Source organism: Musca domestica, unplaced genomic scaffold (assembly GCF_030504385.1).
Source record: "Musca domestica strain aabys unplaced genomic scaffold, Musca_domestica.polishedcontigs.V.1.1 38, whole genome shotgun sequence".
NCBI classification, from domain to species: Eukaryota; Metazoa; Arthropoda; class Insecta; order Diptera; family Muscidae; genus Musca; species Musca domestica.
The window spans coordinates 2,351,191-2,373,576 of NW_026712324.1; the positions used below are offsets into that span (position 1 = coordinate 2,351,191).

Consider the following 22,386-nt stretch of genomic DNA (forward strand, 5'->3'; position numbering starts at 1 on the left):
TATTTATGTGACTAAATAACAACGTGAAATCATTAAAATCCTCTTAATGGAAAGCAGTGTAGGCAACGGGAGCAGAGACAACAGTCTTTACCAAGGGAGCAGCATGGACAACTGGAGCAGCAGCGTAAGTATGAACTACAGGAGCAGCTACAGTCTTAACAACAGGAGCAGCAGCATAGGTGTGAACAACAGGGGTGGCAACAGTCTTAAGGACAGGAGCAGCAGCATAGGTATGGACTACGGGAGCGGCGGCAACAGTCTTGACCAAGTGAGCAGCGGCAACTGTGTGGACTACAGGTACTTTCCTCTCCAAATTGGTGAAACTTTGATGGGTAATGGCCGAGGAGGCACTGTTATCAACATAGGCTGTCTTGGTCACCACGGGCTGGACAACATGATGGGTTTCGGTAATCAAACCTGGGGCAGCAGCGGCAACAGCCAATAAAGCAAAGAGGGCAACGAATTTGAACATTTTGAAGGAGGATTGCTTGATTTCACAATGCGAATGAAATTGAACTGATGATTTGTTAAGGGAAACATTTTGGTTTTATACTGAAAATTTAGTTCAGCACATAAAAGTGCTATGGAATTAGTGTTGTTATTATATTAAGTTTGATGGAAGGGCGTTTAACCGGTTCTCGTTGTACTTCTCTTTATTCATGGCACTAAGTACCACAATATCACATACTTTATTTTTCTTAAATCGACTTCAATTTGCTTTGTTTGTATGGAGCTACTAGCTACCGAGTTGAACGTACAAAAAAAAAAATTACAACAAAAATAATACAAACTTCAAATCTTTGCTGACCCATGTGTGTTGGCCCGTAAGAAGTTATTTTTTTCAAAAGGAATATTTTTGTGGGGAAAGGATGAAAAAATTAAAACTCACAAATTTCTTTAAAAAATTCTTCTCTTAGGATTCTTCTCTTGGCTTCTGAAAAAATACTCTTTTAACATTCTTATTTGTAGCTCAAATAATCCTTCGAAAAAATCTGCCTACAATAATCTTGGTCTGTGGCTCTGATGGGCCTTTGAAAAATAAAAAAAAAATAAAAAAAATGTGTTTTTGATGGCACTTTGGAAAAACTTATTTTAAAAAATCATATCCTGTGGTACAGATGGTACTTTGAAAAAATCTTTTTTAAAAATCCCGGCCTGCGACGCTGTTGGGGTTTGAAAACATATTCTTTAAATAATCCACGTTTTTGGATTTGACAGGCCTTTGAAAAATATTCTTAAAAAATTCACATTTGTGGCTCTCAAATATTCTAATAAATCTACTGTTGTGGCTCTGATGGTTGACAAAAACTATTAAATTATTAAAAATCCACGTTTTTGGCGCTGATGGTTGATAAAAAATATTCTTTAGAAACTATTCTTTAACAAATCCTCGTTACGGTAATGGTCCTCTCAAAAATCATCAAAAATCCATGTTTGTAGCTGTGATGGTCAATTAAAAAAATATTCTTTGAAGAATCCACGTTTGTGGCTCTGACAGATATTTGAAAATATTCTTAAATAAGTAAAAAAGCAGTAAGTTCGGCCGGGTCGTACTCCACCTCCACCAATTGGAACAAATTTGTAAATTTTCAAAAAAATAAAATTCGTTAAAAATTCTGTTAAAATCTTATATTGTTATATTGGGTTAAATACGAAGACGTGGACCTGCATAAGCAACTTTTGTCATAAGCCAATACAGTATTCAAGCACGAAACTTGAAAAAATCCGGTGAATAATGTAGCCAAAATCATTAAAATACCGAACATTGGGAGGTACCGTTATAATTAGGCTATACGAAGACCTGGACCTGCATAGAAAATTTTCTGTCACAGGCTGTAGTACCCATTAGGAACTTCAAATACGAAATATCAAATAATTCCGGTGAATAATGTACCTAAAATCGTCAAAAAAAATACCGAATATAGGGAGGTAATGATATATGGGATATATGCGAAGATCTGGACCTGCATAGACAATTTTCTGTCATAGGCTGCATTACCCATTAGGAACTTCAAATACGAAATATGAAATAATTCCAGGGAATATTGTACCTAAAATCGTCGAAATACCGAATATAGGCAGGTAATGATATATGGGATATATGCGAAGATTTGGACCTGCATAGACAACTTTCTGTCATAGACTGTAGTTCCCATTACGAACTCTAAATACATAATGTGAAACAGTTTCGGTGAATAATGTCGCTAAAATCATCCAAATACCGAATATAGGGAGGTACTGATATATATGAGGCCTATAGGAAGAACTGGACCTGCATAGACAATTTTCTTTCATAGACTGTAGTTCCCATTACGAACTTTAGGAACTAAATTTGAAACAACTCCGGTGAATAATGTAGTAAAATCGTCAAATATCGGGAGGTACCGTTGTACATGAGCCTTTCTTTTCCATTGGGTAAAGTACTCAGAAGGAACTCCTGGTGTAGAATTTCAGACAATTTCATTGAAAAATTTGGAAAAAATCATGTGGAAAATATCAAACATCGCGAGGTACCATTATATGGGGGCTATACGATATCGTGAACCTATATAGATAATTCTCTTCTAGGGAATAAAGTACTCACAAGAAACTCATTGTGTGTATTTTCAGACAATTCCGTTGAAAATGTGGCTGGAGTCTTAAAAATATCGAATATCGGGGGTTACCATTAGCCCGTGGAAGCCAATATTCTTCCACAGGGTAAAGCATTCAGAAAAAACCCCTTATGTGGATTTTCGTTAAAAAATTTGGCTACAAATCATCAAATTACCGAATATCGGTGGTACCGTTATATGGAGGCTATACGATATCGTACACCGACATAGTCCATCTTCGAACTTGACCTGCCTGCAGACAAATTTTAGCTTCCTATCTTTATTCGTTTTGACTTAAGTGTGATTACAACAGACGCTCAGACGGGCGGACGGACAGAATGAGGAATTTAATATATCTTCCATATTATGTATGGTGGAGGTTATAAAAATCCACGTATGTGGCTCTGATGGTCCGAAAATTTTCTTAAAAATATACGCTTGTGGCTCTGATCCATCTTTATGGCTCTAATAGTCCTCTAGATCCTCCACGTTTGAAGTTCTGATGGTGGATAAAAAATATTATTTAAAATAAACCAGTAAAGAAAGTCTTAAAGTCGGGCGGGCCGACTTTATGATACCCTACACCTCTTTGCTAATTTAGTAGAGCTCCACATAACAATTAAAAGTTTTTATGGGAGAATTCAATCATACGCGCTATGATTATAATTATAATTTAAAGTTCAAGGACTAAATATGCCGAAGCATTTGTATATTTTAAATTCGGAATTGTATTGCCCATTTGGTGCACAATTAATTTGAAATCGGATAAAGATATATATGGGTGCTATATCCAAATCTGAACCGATCTCGATAAAATTTGGCAAAGATACTTCTGAGCTGTATTTGATATATTTTCCTGAATATCGTTGTTACGGAGTGCATACTACGCTTGTGGGTAACAAATATAACAAATCGGATGAATAATATATATGGAAGCTATAGCTATATCTGAACCGATCTTCACCAAATTTGACATACTAGCTTCTAGACTCAATTCGGTCGTAAGTGCCAAATTCCATCCCATTTGGACAAATATTAGACGTTTGGTGCGCAATAAAAGGTAAATCGGACGAAGTTATATATGGGAGCTATATCTAAATCTGAACCGATCTTGATAAAATTTAGCAAATGTATTTCTGAGCTGTATTTGATATATTTCCCCAAATATTGTTGTTACAGAGTGCATATTACGGCTGCGGAGGACAAAAATAACAAATCGGATCAACAATATATATGGGAGCTTTAGCTATATCTAAACCGATTTCGATCAAATTTGGCATACTTATTTTCAGGTCCAATCTGATCGTACGTGCAAAATTCCATACTATTCGAACTATTATTACACGTTTGGTGCACAATAAAAAGCAAATCGGACGAAGATATATATGGGAGCTACATCTAAAATTTGACCCATTATCTCCAATTTCAATAGGGTTCGTCCTTGGGCCAAACAAATGTTGTTTGGAAAATTTCATCTTAATCGGATAATAAATGCGAACTGTACTTTGTTTACAAAAATGCATGGACAGACGGACGGACATGCATAAATCGACTCAGAATGTGATTCTATGCAGATCATCAAAAGGAACTATGGGTCTATCTCGTTTCCTTTTGCCTGTTACAAACAAATGCACAAAGACATAATACCCTGACCACCTTGTGGTGTAGGGTATAAGAAGACCATCTTTATGGCTCTAATAGTCCTCTAGATCCTCCACTGATGGTGGATAAAAAATATTATTTAAAACATGCATGTTTGAAGCTATGAAACAAAATCGAGTTCAACAAATTCTCGCTTGTGGCTCTGATGGGGCTTTGAAATATATTCTTTATAAATCCATGTTTGTGGCTCTAATTGTGGCTAATAAAATACTTAAAAAAAAAAAACAGTTTAAAGGCCTGATAGCTTCCTTCAAAACTCTTTGGAAAAATCCTGGTTTGTGGCTCTGATTGTCGATTTAAAAATAGGCTTCATACGAGGAAATTGTTCCCTAGTTGTTGTGTAGACCCAGCCTATCATTTTGTTTGTTTTAACTTCTATTTTTATTTTAACTTCCTTCTGTGGGTGAAAAAATTTGCTAGTAATGTTGAAATTGTCTTCATTATTTAATTATTTTTTTTTTTTTTCAAATACGTCACAAAAATCTAAAAATAGCAAATCATGTTGATTAATACTATGTGTGCCGATAAGAAATCATTTTTGTATATTTGGTACATTCAAACTAGAACCTGTATGAGTAATGCACACAATCAATGGTAAATGTAAGAAATATGAACTAAAGTACACAGTACTTAGTGTCATGAAAAAAAAATAATTGAAAAACCGGTTCGTTTAATGCCTTTCAACCAATCTTGACATAGTAGCAGCACGAACGCCTTCATAGTTTAGGAAACCGCATTTAATTCTTTTTCGTATAAAATCAAAGTGATTCCCTTAGAAAACCATCAGTTCTATTTCATTATCTTTGTGAAATCAACCAATCCTCCTTCAAAATGTTTAAATTTGTTGCCATCTTTGCTTTCGTGGCTGTTGCCGCTGCTGCCCCAGGTTTGGTTACCGAAACCCATCATGTTGTCCAGCCTGTGGTGACCAAGACAGCCTATGTTGATAACAGTGCCTCCTCGGCCATTACACATCAAAGTTTCACCAATTTGGAGAGGAAAGTACCTGTAGTCCACACCGTGGCTGCTGCTCCCGTCGTCAAGACTGTTGCCGCCGCTCCTGTAGTCCATACCTATGCTGCCGCTCCTGTCCTTAAGACTGTTGCCACCCCTGTTGTTCACACCTATGCTGCCGCTCCTGTTGTCAAGACTGTGGCTGCTCCTGTAGTTCACACTTACGCTGCTGCACCAGTTGTCCATGCCGCTCCCTTGGTGAAGACTGTTGTCTCTGCTCCCGTTGCCTACACCGCTTTCCATTAAGAGGATTTGCTTGATTTTTCATTCTATAACGATGTTATTTAGTCATTTAAATATATTTAGAAAATTGAATTGAAAATTCGATAGAAAATTATTTTGTTTGATTTAAAGTGGTGTCCTTTGGAGCAGGAAAGAAGGACTTTACCTAAAATTGGTGAAGAGTTGTTTGGTGTTGTAACTATTTATACCCTACACCACAAGGTGGTCAGGGTATTATGTCTTTGTGCATTTGTTTGTAACAGGCAAAAGGAAACGAGATAGACCCATAGTTCCTTTTTATGATCTGCATAGAATCACTTTCTGAGTTGATTTATGCATGTCAGTCCGTCTGTCCGTCCGTCTGTCCGTCCGCCTGTCTATGTATTCTTGTGAACAAATTACAGGTCGCATTTATTATGCGATTGAGATGAAATTTTCCAAAAAATATTTGTTTGGCCCAAGGACGAACCCTATTGAAATTGGAGATAATCGGTCAAAATTTAGATATAGCTCCCATATATATCTTCGTCCGATTTGCCTTTTATTGTGCACCAAACGTGTAATATCAGCCCGAATAGTATGCAATTTTGCACATACAACCAAATTAGGCCTGAAAATAAGTATGCCAAATTTGATAGAAATCGGTTCAGATATAGCTATGGCTCCTATATATATTGTTCATCCGATTTGTTATTTTTGTCCTCCGCAGCTGTAATATGCACTCTGTGACAACAATATTTGGGGAAATATATCAAATGCAGCTTAGAAATACCTTTGCTAAATTTTATCGAGATCGGTTCAGATTTGGATATAGCTCCCATATATAACTTCGTCCGATTTACCTTTTATTGTGCACCAAACGTCTAATATTTGTCCAAATGGGATGGAATTTGGCACTTACGACCGAATTGAGTCTAGAAGGTAGTATGCCAAATTTGGTGAAGATCGGTTCAGATGTAGCTATAGCTCCCATATATATTGTTCATCCGATTTATTGTATTTGTTACCCACAGCCGTAATATGAATTCGGTAACAACGATATTCAGGGAAATTTATCAAATACAGGTCAGAAATATCTTTGCCAAATTTTATAGAGATCGGTTCAGATTTGGATATAGTTCCCATATATATTTTTATCCGATTTCAAATTAATTTCGCACCAAATGGGCAATACAAGTCCGAATTTAAAAGATACAAATGCTTCGGCATATTTAGTCCTTTGAATTTTAAAATATAATTATAATCATAGCGTGTATGATTCAATTCTCCCATAAAAACTTTTAATTTTTATGTGGAGCTCAACTAAATTAGCCAAGTGGTGTAGGGTATCATAAAATCGGCCCGACCGACTTTAGGACTTTCTTTACTGGTTTTTACTCTGAATCTGAAAGTTTTTTTTTTAACGACAATACAAATTTCCAAGTTCTGGAATACACAGAAGATTTGTAGAAAGGAAGCATCCATTTTCTCAATTAAAATGAAATACTTTGGACTGCCAAAGCTTATTTCCGAACTTTCGTCATTTTCAGCCAAAAGTGGGTCTTTTTCCTGGAATACTGCCAGTAACAGCCAAATGCCTCGAATTTCGATCATATTTTTGTCATTCTTTTGTGGAATGATTTTTCTTTAAGGGTCTGCGTGCTATACGTTTATTTTTATACCCTCCACTTTGGAAAGGAGGGTATATTAAATTTGTCATTCCGTTTGTAACACCTCTAAATATTCGTCATAGAACCCATTAAACATAAATATTCATGATCAGCATAACATTCTAAGTCGATTTAATTATGTCCGTCTGTCTGTTGAAATCACTATGCAGGCCACATCATTTTACGAATGGAATGGTTGGTATTGAAAATGAGGTCCACATTTTGGGATATCGGCACATATAACGGTAGCACCCGATATTCAGTAATTTGAGGATTTTTTAGACCTTAGATCTCTTTTTGGAACACATCAATTTCAGGACATTTGGAGTCGATCTAGCGATGTCGGTCCATCTGGCTGGCTGATGCGCACTATAACTCTCGAAGGGAGTAGCCGGTTTGACCCAAACTTGGTACATCGTAATATTATTATCAAACTTAGACCTAGATCGGAGATGGGCACAATCGGTCCACTCATTCTGGTACCTCTCCCACAAAATGTCAAAATTTTCAAAGAAAATAATTAACTGCACAGAAAGAGAAAAAATAATCGGGCTTTGCTCCAACTTTGCGAATTCTTATATTTGCATCAGTTCTATGTCAAGTGCGAAAATGAACAATATAAGTCAACTCCATCAAGTACCTCCCCCCACAAAGGGTCAACATTTTGAATAATTATAACTATTATTAAATGTGATGTAAGAGTCCGATTTCCTTCAAATTACATGCATCACAATATTTTTATTAACCCAAGGTGGGGTGTGAAGATGGGTCCACTCCTTCTGGTAAAGGGTCAAAGTTTTGAATATCCAAAACGATTATAAAATCCGAAATAAGCATCCGATTTTCTTCATATTTCACACATTCTATTGTTTCTACTAACACAAGATCTGCCGTGAAGATGGAATATATTGGTCCACTCTTTCTGGTACCTCCCCCACAAAGGGTCAACATTTTGAATATCTGCGAAGCTCATAAGTCGCGAAATTAACATCCGATTTCATCCAGACTTGGTACATCTCAACATTTTCATTAACACGAGATCGGTTATAAAGATGGTAGAGGTCGGACCATTCCTTCTGGTACCTCCCCCACAAAGGGTTAACATTTTGAATAACCAAAACGATCATAAAATCCGAAATAAGCATCCAACTCTCTTCAAATTTCACATATCACTTTTAAAAAAGGGGTTATAGTTTCAATTAGGTCCAAGTCCAATGTCCTGGAATGCCAATAACTTAATATTCGGTTTTTTTTTTAATTTCGATCCCAAAAAACCAAATTTAAAGCCAGTCAGTTGAAAAGGATGACTATGATCCTCAAAATACCTATAACTGGGTACTATAATATAATGAAGGCTATACCAAAGCATGGACCTGCTAAAAAACTTTTTTGCAGTTCTACATTCCACAGAACCACAAAATGTCATATTACAGCAGAATTGTGTCGTTAAAGTACCGAATATAAAGATATTGGGAACATAAGCAGCAGTGGATCAATTTCAAAAATCCTAGCAGTAAATTAATGTCAGTGCCACTTTTGAAAGTCCTTTCCTAAATATTGCGGCTCCTATTATCATTTCATGAAATTAACTGTGGATCAAGAAAATATATACTTCATAGGGTCGCAAATGATTAATTCGTGATGTTACAAAATGTACAGGGTTGCCCATATTCGACGGACCCATGTTTTTTTTTGGGCCCATTCCAATCGACGAGGCTTGTCCGCAGGCAACATTCTTTGCGTCAATTGAATTTTGTACGGGAACAAATGCAAATCAATGCGAATAATCCGTTGTAAAGTGGAGCGAGCTATGCCCAACAGCTGCGAACGGCGTTTTTGGGATGTTCTTGGGGACCTCTCAACACTGGCTCGTACGGCAGCGATATTCTCGGCCGATCGCCTTGGTCGACTTTTATATGGCCTCTTCGGATTAGAAAGAGCCTTACCAGTCGAAAATTTTTCGTATAAACGCTTAATGGTGTTCTTAGAAGGCACACTTCTCACATTTTTTTAATGTTTTAAAAGCACGTTGAGTTTTCACAATTGACTTCTTGTAAATTTCAACTATTTCAGAGCGCTCGCGTGGCGTGTATTGGTTCATAGTAAAAATCTGCTTGGACTGACGCTTCAAACGCGGTATGTCATTAAGCGATGTGACATCTCTGTCAAAAGTTATGGCGTTGCCAGAAGGGTCCGTCGAATATGGACAACCCTGTATCATCACAACCTCCCATTTGTGTCGTATGAGAAAACACGTAAAAATCTACTTATTTTTGACAAAACATCTTAAAAATTTTAGCGTTGATGCATCTACCTTTATTTTTCTAACATGGGTCGTACTTAGCAAGAGTATGATATTACAGGGTGAGATAAAAAACGGCAACAAAGTCAAACGCCATAATTTTTTAATTTTTATTTAAATTTTATTGAATGAAAGCAAAAAATGGCGGAAATAGCATTAAATTTTAGAATACGTTTAGATTTGTTCGAATTGGTCACCTTTGGCACGAATTATGGCCTTCAAACGATCAATGAAACCGTCACACGCTGCCCGAATGTTGCCCTGCGGTATTTTGGCTCATTCCCGACGAAGCGCTTGCTTGAGGTGATCGACACTTTGTTATTTTTTAGTGCCAACCTTGCTTTCCAAAATACTCCAGACACAATAGTCCAACGAATTGGTATCGCAAGATTTTGATGCCAATTGTGCGTTGGAAATAAAGCGAGGAACCTCATTTTGTTAATATTCTTGGGTGGCGCGTGCTGAGTGCGATGGTGCTGAGTCCTGTTGTAATGTCGAAGGTCTGCGGCCAAAATGTATGCGTGCCCAAGGCTTTAATACACCCCCAGAATATTTTTGTGATAATATTCGGCCTTTATTCTGACTCCACGGTCGATTAATACGAGCGGAGAGTGACAGTCGGCTGTTATGACGGTCCACACCATCAACATGGCCGGCTGTTGAGTTTTTGTGGCCATCCGAAGGTGCACATTTTCAGCTGACCTCTTTGGCAAGTAAACACGATAATTGTGTTTGTTTACAAACTGCTGGACAATGAATGTTTTCTCATCGGAGAAAACCAAATTCGACAGTTCACCGCTTTCGACCAAGCGGAGCAACTCGTGAGCTCGTTTAAGACTATCTTCTTTCTGTTGCAGTGTATGTTCTTGCACTTTTTGGAATTTTAATGGCTTTACCCGAGCTCATTTTTCAGTATTTGCCGAATGGAATATTGCGATATGTTCAGCTCACGAGCCATTTTTCCGCCACAGCGATGCGGGTTTCGATCAAGTTGCTTCTTTATTTTTCGAACCATTTCTGCTTATGTTTCTGTTTTCTTCCGTCCACTTCCCTGACGTCGGGCTATGCTACCAGTATCACGGTAACGTGCGATGGTACGAGACACAAAAGATTTATTCACATTTAAATGCTGGAGTACTCTAACGATAGCCACTTGTGGTTTTACAGTCAAATATAAAGAAATCACGCTTGAATTCCATCACGAATAACTTTTTTTCTTGAAAATTCTCAGCAAAATGCTTTTGTACGCTTGTAAACAATATAATGAGCTGTCACTGGAATAATTTTAACAGCTGTCGGACGAGTGGCTTTGAAATGACAGCAGTCTGAAGTTGGTTGCAATTTTTCCATCTCACCATGCATTCGATGAAAATCTATCTATGTTGATATTTTTAAATACTAATGTTTTGAAAATTTCCTCGAAAAATGTTTAATAAATGCCCACAGAGGCGGATTTTTTTAAAGATAATTGTTTTTTGAGGACCAACAAACGTGTTTTTTTAAAGAATATTTTTTTAAGGACCAATAGACGTGGATTTTTTCAAGAATATTTATTTCAAGAACCAACAGACGTGAAATTTTTAAAGAATAATTTTTGAAAGACCTACAAAGGCAGCATTCAATGAAAATCTATCTATGTTAATATTTTTAAATACTAGTGTTTTGAAAATTTCCTCGAAAAATGTTTAATAAATGTCGACTAGATTTTCAATAGTTCCAGACGTTTTCAATAAATTTGCTGCAAAATACTTCATCTAGTTTCACATTTTGGTATATTCCTCATAAAAGGGTGTTTTCCACATTTCGATATACTGTTAGTATAATAAGCTATAATTTTTAACAGCATTTAATATCGAGGAATAAGAAAACGGTGTATACTTCATGAAGTACATTATAGAACCAATTTTTGGTAATGACATTTTTTCTGGTTGTTGGTTACCTCATGATTCAAAATGATTTCAGGATCTCAGATGATATAAAAACTAAATGCAAAAAGTTTGTATTGTGACTCCACTATTTAATATAGCTCCGAAGTAAATTATGTCGGTCCACATTTTATTGTAGCCCCCATATTGCGGTACCTTCTGGTATTCTGTATATTGACAATTTAAGCCATAAGAGGATTGTTTAAAATTCGTTATTCAGTGACCGTAATGAGTTCTAAATCCTGTGGCAGAACTGGTCAATATATGCCAGTATAGCCTACTTTATCATCACTTTTTGAAGCCTTATATAGCATACTTTAACTGATTTCATAAATAATGAAACTGGTTTGAATATTGAATTCCGATATCACTCGATGTGTCAACTTTTTAGTATTTTGATATATTATTCGGAAAAATATTCTAGGTATACATTTTTAATGTCGATGTTGGCATATGGTGTCCGTTGGAATTGTAATTTTCGAATTTCGAAAAAAGGAAAGTGTCGATTTTCGAAATTCGAAAAAAAAATCTGAGTTATTCGAAAAATTTTTTTTTTCGAAAAAAATCGGAATGAAGTACAATTTTCGAGTTAATGAAAAAAAAAAAAAAAAACAAAATATTCTTAATTGTAATCGGTTTGTGCTCATTTTTGTCGTTAAAATCTTTTTGATATCTTTCTTAAAATCGAAAAAAAACAAGTAAAAAAGTAGTAAGTTCGGCCGGGCCGAACTTTGATACCCTCCACCATTTGGAACGAATTAAAATATTTTCAAAAAATAAAATTAAAATCCATTAAAAATCTGTTAAAATCTCGGAATGTGTCGATATATTGGGGGGATAAAGGCAAATCTATGTCTAGGGATAAAGTACTCACAAATAACTCCTTGTATAGAATTTAAGACAATTCCGTTTAAAAATGTTGCTAAAATCGTCAAACTACCGAATATCGGGGGTACCGTTATATGGGGGATATACGATATCATGGAACTCCCTGTCAGGGGGTAAAAGGTTCACAAAGAACCCCTTGTGTAGAATTTCAGACAATTCCGTTGAAAAATGTGGCTAAAATCATCAAAATACCGAATATCGGGGGGTACTGTTATATGTGGACTGTGTGGTATCGTGGACCTATATAGATAACTCTCTTTCAATGAATAAAGTACTAACAAGGAACTCGTTGTGAGGATTGTCAGACCATTCCATTGGAAAATGCGACTAAAATCATCAAAATCCCGAATATCGGGGGATACCGTTATATGGGGTTTATACGATATTTTGGACCTATATAGACAATTCCCTTTCAGGGGGTAAAGTGCTCACAAGGAACCCCTTGTGTAGAATTTTAGACAATGCCGTCGAAAAATGCTGCTAAAATCATCGAAATATCGAATATCGGGGGATGCCGTTAAATGGGGGCTATACGATATCGTGGACCTATATTGATAATTCTCAGCCAACGGATAAAGTACTCACAAAGAACTGCTGAAAAATGTGGCTAAAATCATCAAAATACCGGATATCGGGGGTACCGTTATATGGGGGCTATACGATATTGATCACCGATATAGCCCATCTTCGAGATCTGGGTAAAAGTTTAGCTTTCTATCTTAATTCGTTTAGCCTGTTGCGTGAAGCCAACAGACGGACGGACAGGGCTAATTCGTCTTAGAATTTTACTCTGATCAAGAATATATATACTTTGTTGGGTCTGAAATGATTATTTCGATGAGTTACAAACGGAATGATGGACTTAATATACCCTCCAATTAACAATTGTGCTGGGTTGAACTTGATTTTTGCTAACTTGTGTCCTTTATTTTTTCTCAATATTTTTAACTTTTTTGGAGATATAACATTTTTTTTTTTTTTAGAAATTTTCAGCTATGCCGAAATAACTACCCATTTTCATATTTTTTCGTCCGATTTTCCAATATTATGACTATTATGGTTAACAAAAATCCAAAAATTCCAGCCTATTGAAAGCGGAACTACAGGACTTTGGCCCAAAATTATCAATGGTAAATCAAAAATCTTAAATGTCTAAGTCATTGCATGCGTCATGTCATTCCGAAGCCATTGTCTTGTCACTGAAATTGTAGACAAAAACAATGACATTTATTTATCTATATCGGGATTTGTAGCCATAAAATCTGTTTTTTTTTTTTGTTTTCCTATAACTAATAATATTCTAAATTCTATTTTTGGTTGTACGCAAAAGTTCCGGTAAGGTACTTATTGTTTATTTTGTATTGATTCTACAAAAAAAAATTTCATTCATTCCCAATTCTCAAGAGATTCAGGTTTTTCGTTGGTGTCATATGTTTGATAACACACAACAGGGCAGTAAATACCAGAAGCTTATGTTCTTTTGTTTTGATTTTATTTTTCTTCTTTTTTTTCTTTAATTTTTTGGTACTTGTGGGCAATCGGCAAGAACTCTGTGATAATAAAAAAACTACGTACCTGATCTTGGTACTTAGTGTCATAAACGCAAATGGAGATTTTGGAAACCGGTTGAAAATGCCCTTCAACTATTTCCAACGTAGCAGCACATGGTTTCATGCACTGAGCAATTTTTTTATTTGGTATAAAATCAAAGTGATTCCCTTGGCATATCATCAGTTCCATTTCATTCTCATTGTGAAATCAAGCAATCAACTCCACCTTTTTTCAAAATGTTCAAATTTGTTGCCCTCTTTGCTTTCGTGGCTGTTGCCGCTGCTGCCCCTGGTTTGGTTACCCAAACCCATCATGTTGTCCAGCCTGTGGTGACCAAGACAGCCTATGTTGATACCAGTGCCTCCTCGGCCATTACCCATCAAAGTTTCACCAATTTGGAGAGAAAAGTCCCTGTGGTCCACACCGTGGCTGCTGCTCCCGTTGTCAAGACCATTGCCACTCCAGTTGTTCATACCGTAGCTGCTGCTCCTGTGGTCAAGACTGTTGCCGCCGCACCCGTAGTCCATACCTATGCTGCTGCTCCTGTCCTTAAAACTGTTGCCACCCCTGTTGTTCACACCTATGCTGCCGCTCCTGTTGTCAAGACTGTGGCTGCTCCTGTAGTTCACACCTACGCTGCTGCCCCAGTTGTCCATGCTGCTCCTTTGGTTAAGACTGTTGTCTCTGCTCCCGTTGCCTATACTGCTTTCCATTAAATGTAATTTAATGGATATTTCAAGATGATCGCTGTTATCTATTGCTTTAAATAAAATGAGTCTGTTAAATTAAAAACTTTTTGATTTTTTCATTCCTCAAATTGGGGTTTGGGGGAGCTTAAAAATATCTTTAAAGAAAAACCTCCTTGAAAGGTTTTATTCAAAGGAGTCCAAATTTGTGGTAATCTTCAAATTCTTAGAAGGCTCGTTGCTTATAGTCAGCTCTTATCTCATCACCTTTAACAAACCTTGCTCTCAGCACTATCTTTGCGAAAGCTCTCTATGAAAGGCACTTTTTCTATGGAAAAAAATCTGGCCTCAGTGTCGGAAAAACTTTTCCTGTAAAAAAAAATCTAGCCTCAGTGTCGAGAGCATTTTCGTTTTCTGTAGAAGAAAATCTCGCTTAAGTGTCGAAGTAATTTTTTTCTAAAAAATAATTGGCCTCAGTGCCGGAGTTATTTTTTTTTTTTTTGAGGAGGAATTCTTCGTAGCAAAATTTCCCGCCATGATGATTTTGCCTCAGTGATTGAGCCATTTTTTTCGAAAGAAAAACCATTTTTTCTTTGGAAAAAAATCTGGCCTCAGCACCGGAGGCATTTTTTTTGTTATAGAAAAAATCTGGCCTCACTGTTGAATGCATTTTTTCTATAAAAAATCAGGACACAAAGAATTTTTTTCAGGGACCAACGGACCTGGATTTTTAAAGAAAATTTTTTTTTTAAAGAATATTTTTTTTCAAGGACCAACAGACGTGGATTTTTTAAATAATATATTTTTCAACGACCAACAGACGTGGAGATTTAAAGAATATTTTGTTCAAGGACCACCAGACGTGGTTTTTTTAAAGAATATTTTTTTCATGGACCAACAGGCGTGAATTTTTTAAAGAATACTTTTTTAAAGGACCCACAAGCGTGTATTTTTTAAAGAATATTTTTTTCAAGGACCTTCAGATTTTTTAAAGAGCGTGGATTTTTAAAGAATATTTTTTTTTCAAGAACCAATAGACGTGGATTTTTTCAAGAACCAACAGACGTGGATTTTTTCAAGGATCAACTGACGTGGATTTTTTATAGAATATTTTATTCAAGGACCAACAGGCGTGGATTTTTTAAAAATATTTTATTCAAGGACCAACAGGCGTGGATTTTTTAAAAATATTTTTTTAAGGATCAACAGACGTGAATTTTTAAAAAATATTTTTTTCAAGGACCAATAGATGTGGAATTTTTTAAAAAATATATTTTTTCAAGGATCAACAGACGTGGATTTTTTAAAGAATATTTTTTTGAAGGACAAACTGACATGGATTTTTTAAAGAATATGTTTTTTCAAGAACCAACAGACGTGGAATTTTTAAAAAAAAATATTTTTTTCAAGGACCAACAGACGTGGATTTTTTAAAGGAAATTTTTTTTCAAGGACCAACAGACGTGAATTTTTAAAGAATATTCTTTTAAAGGTCTAACAGACGGAGGATGGATTTTTTAAAGCATTTTTTTCAGTGACCAATAGACGTGGGATTTTTAAAGAATATTTTTTCAAGGACCAACAGACGTGAATTTTTTAAAGAATATTTTTTCAAGGACCAACAGACGTGAATTTTTTAAAGAATATTTTTTCCAAGGACCAACACAAGTGGATTTGTTTTAGGAATATGTTTTCAAGGACAAACAGACGTAATTTTTTTAAAGAATATTATTTTAAGGACCAACAGACGTGAATTTTATGAAGATTAATTTTTCAAGGACCAAGAGACAGACGTGGATTTTTAAACGAATATTTTTTTTTCAAGGACACAGAGATGTGAATTTTTTAAAGAATATTTTTTTAAGGACAAACAGATGTTAAAAGAAAAACTTGATTTTTTTTTTTTAGAAAAATATACTTAGGTTCATTAACGGCAGATATTTTTCTGCCTTAATCTCTTAATTTTGGATTTCAGCTTTGAAAGCTTTTAGATTTAAAAGAATAAGCTGTAATATTCTATAAATTTTTATTTAATTCAATTATTCGATTTCACAAACTCTAATGGACCACAGCAATTGGTGTCTCTACATATGCATGTAGGGTGGTGGAAGCGGCAGCCAAGCTCTTCAGCAAAGGAGTTCCATGAAAGGATATTTCTGAGGGTGGTACAGCAACAACAGCGGCTGGAGTGAAAACTGGTGAACTGACAACAGTGGGTGCTACGACAGCGGAGGGAAGGCTTGCCACTGGAACTTCAGCTGCAGTTGGGGCACTGGCATTAGCAGATTCGGCACTTACTACCGAGGCAGTATCATCACCATTTTCCGAAGACTTTACATTGGCAGCTTCTGAATTTTCTTGCTCGGCTTTGGGGGTTGAGGTTTCCACAGCATTTTCCACGGACTTGACTTCAGCAGTTTTAGTTAGAGGTTCTTGGGGAGCCGAAGCAGATTCGGTGGATTCAAAATTACTATTTGCTTTTACCTCTGCCTCGGAAGGTACGTCCACCACAGGGTGGCCAGCCACATTTTCGCTAACTGAGTTGACACTGACAGCAGAAATAGTGGTCTCCACAGGCACGGCAGGGGCTGCAAGGTCGCTGACAACATTTGTCCTGCCGTGGACAACTGTTTGACTATGGCTGCTATAAGCCGATGGAACGGCATGGATATTATGTCCCACCGTACCCAAGACCAACTCCTCTGTAAGCAAACCAGGATAGGCCTGAGCCAGGGCAATTAAAGCTGTTACGAAAATCTATAAAGGGACAAAAATTTGTTATTTCTGGTATTAGGTTTTATTTCCTGAGTTCTTAATTACCAATTTGAACATTTTGGCTGACAAATTTCTTAATTTGAATTCACACAATGAAACTCCAATAAGAAACTGATACATTAACAAAAATAATTATGGTCTATTTATAGTTCTATCAAATAAATGTTGTGGCATGTGCCATGTCATCGAGAGGTTTCGATAATCTAGTGTGTTTGGGTAGAATGACACAGTGGGGCAAAAACGGGATAAAAGTTGCTATAAAAAAATCAGGCCTCAATTAATGAAAAATTTTGTTTTCCAGAAAAAAATATTCTTTCAAAAATCCACATCTGTTGATCCTTGAAAAAATATTCTTTTGAAAATTCAAGTGTGTTGGTCCTTGAAAAAAATATGTTTTCGAAAATTAACGTATGTTGGTCCTTGAAAAAATGTTCTTTAAATAATCCACATTTGCTGGTCCTTAAAAAAATATATTCTTTAAAAAATCCACATCTTTTGGTCCTTGAAAAAAATATTCTTTAAAAAATCCACGTCTATTGGTCCTTAAAAAATATATTCTTTAAACAATCCACCTGTGTTGGTCCTTGACAAAAAAAATATTCTTAAAAAAATCCACATCTGTTGGTCCTTTAAAAATATTCTTTAAAAACCCATGTCTATTGGTCCTTGAAAAAATATATTCTTTAAAAAATCCACGTGTGTTGGTCCTTGACAAAAAAAATATTCTTAAAAAAATCCACATCTGTTGGTCCTTTAAAAATATTCTTTAAAAACCCATGTCTATTGGTCCTTGAAACAATATTCTTTAAAAAATCCACGTTTGTTGGTCTTTGAAAAAAAAAATTCGTTAAAACATCCACGTTTGTTTGTCCTTGAAAAACATATTCTTTAAAAAATCCACGTCTGTTGGTCCTTGAAAAAAATATTCTTAAAAAAATCCACGTCTGTTGGTCCTTGAAAAAAATATTCTTAAAAAAATCCACGTCTGTTGGTCCTTGAAAAAAATATTCTTTAAAAAATCCACGTCTGTTGGTCATTGGAAAAAATATTCTTTAAAAAATCCACGTTTGTTGGTCATTGGAAAAAATATTCTTTAAAAAATCCACGTCTGTTGGTTCTTGAAAAAAAAAATATTCTTTAAAAAATCCACGTCTGTTGGTTCTTGAAAAAAATATTCTTTAAAAAATCCACGTTTGTTGGTCATTGAAAAAAATATTCTTTAAAAAATCCACGTTTGTTGGTTCTTGAAAAAAATATTCTTTAAAAAATCCACGTTTGTTGGTCTTTGAAAAAGATATTCTTTAAAAAATCCATGTCTGTTAGTCCTTGAAAAAAATATTCTTAAAAAACCCATGTCTGTTTGTCGTTGAAAAAATATATTCTTCAAAAAATCCACATCTGTTGTTCCTTGAAAAAAAACCTCTTTAAAAAATCCACGTCTCTAGATTCCTGAAAAATATTCTTAAAAAAATCCACGTCTGTTGGTCCTTGAAAAAAAATATTCTTTAAAAATCCACGTTTGTTGGTCCTTGTAATAAAGTATCCTTTCAAAAATCCACGTCTGTTGGTCCTTGAAAAAAATATTCTTTAAAAAATTAAAGTCTGTTGGTCCTTGAAAAAAAATATTCTTTCAAAAATCCACATCTGTTAGTCCTTGAAAAAAAATATTCTTCAAAAAATCCAAAAGTCCTCAGTCCCTCATTTAAGAAAGAACTCAGTTAGTAGGAATTGTTTTTCTATCCCACTGTAAATCATGTAGCCATCCAAACACATGTGGGCATTATCATTTCAATTATTTTATTGTTAGTTACCAAGAATTATTCAATTATTGCGTCAAGAATGTGTCCATCGGTTATGTTGTATTTTCTTTAAAGTTCAATTGTATCTAATGTTGCATGCCTTCAATCTTTACAGAGATTTTAAAACTGGTCACCAAACAATGGTCAAGAACACCGAAGGCCATGATTAAACATTTTTCAACTTTTTGTTACCTGTGTATCAAACTTGTTTCTCTTGGCGAACACCCATAGGCTAAATTATTTACGAGTTTTGGTAGCCAACAGAATGTGTTAATTGTTAAAGTAAGCTACTGAATTGAGACCAACTGGATTTATTTAATTTATTAAGGAAGTGCATTAAACTCTAGTTGATCAGGAAAAGTGGAAGAAGATTCTTATGGGAACGATTGTAAATGGTATGAAATGGGAAAAAAGCCTGGTTTTTAGTATGTACGTTTCCCAGCAAGTTCGTCAAACTTTAACAAAAAGAATAAGTCGACCTCTTGGTGCCTTTCACTGTCCTAGTTCCTGGCAGGAAAAAGCAAAAAATTGAAATATCGCCAAATCCATGAAGGGAATAAAATATGAGTCAATTGATTCGTGGGTCTTGGCCATATTTTCCTACCGACCATCCGACACATACGAAAAGTATTAAAATGTGCTATAAATGGTACCCTCTGTATTTGAGAAAGCAGTAGAGCCAGAAATCTTACATTTGGAGAGAGGGTAGCTGATGGGGTGTATGATAGATGTGCCAAAGGTATTTTGGAAATTCTCACCGAACGAAAAGTACTAAAATGTACTATATTTGGTACAATTTCGTATCATGTGAACGGTTAAAGCTAAAAACTTAAAATTTGGAATGGGGATCAAAGTTGGGGAGTAGAGTCGATATAAGGAGGTAGCGTTGAAAAAGTGTATTCATGTATATGAAATGTACTAAACTATAATAAACGGATGGAGCTCGAAACTTGAAAAATGAAATTAACATTTTTCGAGGAGTGTAGGATTGGCATGTGTAGGAAGTTTTCGAAATTTGTTCTTAAGTGCATGAAAAGTACTAAGTGGTGCTAATTTTGGTACAATTTTGGTACGATTTAAGTGAACCGATACAGTTGAAATTCTAATATTTAGAAATTCATTGCATTCTAGGTTTGAGGTAAGAAGATTAAAAAATTCATACTTATGTGTACTATATGATACTAAATTTGGTACAATGTAAATTTTGGGAGAACAATAGAGACGGTATCCTGAAAATATAAAGGGAGAGATAAAAAACTGCAACAAAGTCAAATGCCATATTTTTCTAATTTTTTTTAAATTTTTTTTGAATGAAAGCAAAAAATGTCGGAAATAGCAACAACTTTTAGAATAAGTTTAGATTTGTTCGAATTGGTCATCTTTGGCACGAATTATGGCCTTCAAACGGCCAATGAAACCGTCGCACGGTGCTTGAATGTTGCTCCGCGGTGTTTTGGCCCATTTCCGGCGAAGCGCTTGCTTGAAGTGATCGACACTTTGGAATTTTTTAGTGCCAACCTTGCTTTCAAAAATACTTCGGACACAATAGTCCAACGGATTGGTATCCGGAGATTTTGGTGGCCATTGTGCGCTGGAAATGAAGCGAGGAACCGCGTGCTGAGCCCAAGGCTTTAATACACGCTGCTAAATATTTTCGCCATAATATTCGGCATTTATTCTGATACCACGTTTGATTAATACGAGCGGAGAGCGAGCATCGGCAATTTGCAATTGGGAGTTTAGGATTGAGGTATGTAGGAAGCTTTCGAAATTCTCGCGCAGCCATATAGCTAGAGAGGGTATATATCATTTGATACGGACAAAACGTACCTCATCGAAATAACATTTTTAGACCCTAGGCCTCTTTGGACCAAATCGGTTTAAGGACATTTGAAGTCGATCTAGCGATGTCCCTCCGTCCGTCCTTCTGTCTGACAGGTGCGCACGATAACTCTCGTATCTCGAACAAGTACCTCCCCCACAAAGGGTCAACATTTTGAATAATTATAACTCTTATAAAATGTGAAGTAAGAATCCGATTGTCAGTTTTTTGCAATCTCAAGGTCTGGTATGAAGATGAAATATATCGGCCTGGTAAATTTTGAATATCCATGAATCTCATAAAACGCGAAGTTAACATCCAGTTCCATTTAGCCTTTGCACATCTCAATATTTCTATCACCACAAAAACTGTTATAAAGATGGTAGAGATTGGACCATTCTTTGTGGCACCTCCCTCAAAAAGGGTTAAAGTTTCGAATAACCAAAGTGATTACAAAATCCGAAATAAACATCCGATTCTCTTCATAGTTCACACATCCCATCTATTAACACAAGATCTGCTGCGAAGATGGGATTAATCTATCCACTCGTTCTTGTATATTCCCCATAAAGGGTCAACATATTGCATATCCGCGGAGCGAATTTAATATCCGATTCCTTTCAGAATTGGCAGATCTCAATATTTCCATCAACACAAGATCTGTTATAAAGATGGTAGAGATCGGACCATTCCTTCTCGCACGCCTCTTCAAATTGTCAAAGTTTTGAATAACCAAAGCGATTATAGACCCGAAATAAACATCCGGTTCTCTTCATATTTCACACATCCCATTAAATCTTTTGACACAATATCTGCTGTGAAGATGGAATTTATCGGTCTACCCCCGTAAAGGTTTAAAATTTTGTATATCCACGAAACTCATAAAACGCGAAATCAACATCCGATTCCATTCAGACTGGGTAAATCCAGATATTTCTATCAACACAAGATATGTTATCTGATCGCTCCAAATTCTTCTGCGTATTTCCTGAAAATAGCATGTTAACTATGCCCAGTATCTGTGCTATCTCAATGTGTTAGGTCGAAGATTCCAATACATAAAAAAATGTTCGACTAATGATATATATTAAGCTAACAAGTAAGCCGTACATACATCGAGATTTTGGAGCATAGCAATCATAAATATTTTCATACTAATTCTGATTTAGTTTTTTAATCTGGATATACTCTCGATTTCGAATTTATGCATATTCTTATGTGTTCTTACAATAGAATCAAAATAGTAATTTTAAAAATAAGTCCGAAGTGTGTCTATTATTCGTTGATTTCCTTCCGAACACCATTTTTTGCTACCTGCATCTGGAATCAACCCCATATTTTGTTTTTATACCCTACACCACAAGGTGGTCAGGGTATTATGTCTTTGTGCATTTGTTTGTAACAGGCAGAAGGAAACGAGATAGACCCATAGTTCCTTTTGATGATCTGCATAGAATCACATTCTGAGTCGATTTATGCATGTCCGTCCGTCCGTCT

At 35.7% G+C, this 22,386-nt stretch overlaps 3 protein-coding genes across 3 annotated transcripts; 1 reads left to right on the plus strand and 2 right to left on the minus strand.

The window, feature by feature from the left end:
- Positions 1 to 38: 38 nt before the first annotated feature.
- Positions 39 to 492, minus strand: LOC101901139 (cuticle protein LPCP-23-like). Its single transcript, XM_005182586.3, has one exon. The coding sequence runs from the start codon at positions 470 to 472 to the stop codon at positions 44 to 46; it is 429 nt and encodes a 142-aa protein (XP_005182643.1). The 5' UTR covers positions 473 to 492; the 3' UTR covers positions 39 to 43.
- Positions 493 to 5,067: 4,575 nt separating this feature from the next.
- Positions 5,068 to 14,537, plus strand: LOC101900961 (cuticle protein-like). The gene is made up of 3 exons (XM_005182585.4): positions 5,068 to 5,492; positions 13,587 to 13,591; positions 13,968 to 14,537. The coding sequence occupies exons 1-3, from the start codon at positions 5,088 to 5,090 to the stop codon at positions 14,521 to 14,523; spliced, it is 966 nt and encodes a 321-aa protein (XP_005182642.2). The 5' UTR covers positions 5,068 to 5,087; the 3' UTR covers positions 14,524 to 14,537.
- Positions 14,538 to 16,551: 2,014 nt separating this feature from the next.
- On the minus strand, positions 16,552 to 17,365 carry LOC101890251 (uncharacterized). The gene is made up of 2 exons (XM_005182610.4): positions 17,314 to 17,365; positions 16,552 to 17,250 (listed from the first exon to the last, which is right to left on the minus strand). The coding sequence occupies exons 1-2, from the start codon at positions 17,323 to 17,325 to the stop codon at positions 16,552 to 16,554; spliced, it is 711 nt and encodes a 236-aa protein (XP_005182667.1). The 5' UTR covers positions 17,326 to 17,365.
- Between the last annotated feature and the right edge of the window lie 5,021 nt (positions 17,366 to 22,386).

Bases quoted from the DNA above. Each gene is read 5' to 3' on its own strand.
- LOC101901139 (XM_005182586.3), bottom strand. From the start codon at position 472: ATGTTCAAATTCGTTGCCCTCTTTGCTTTATTGGCTGTTGCCGCTGCT.
- LOC101900961 (XM_005182585.4), top strand. From the start codon at position 5,088: ATGTTTAAATTTGTTGCCATCTTTGCTTTCGTGGCTGTTGCCGCTGCT.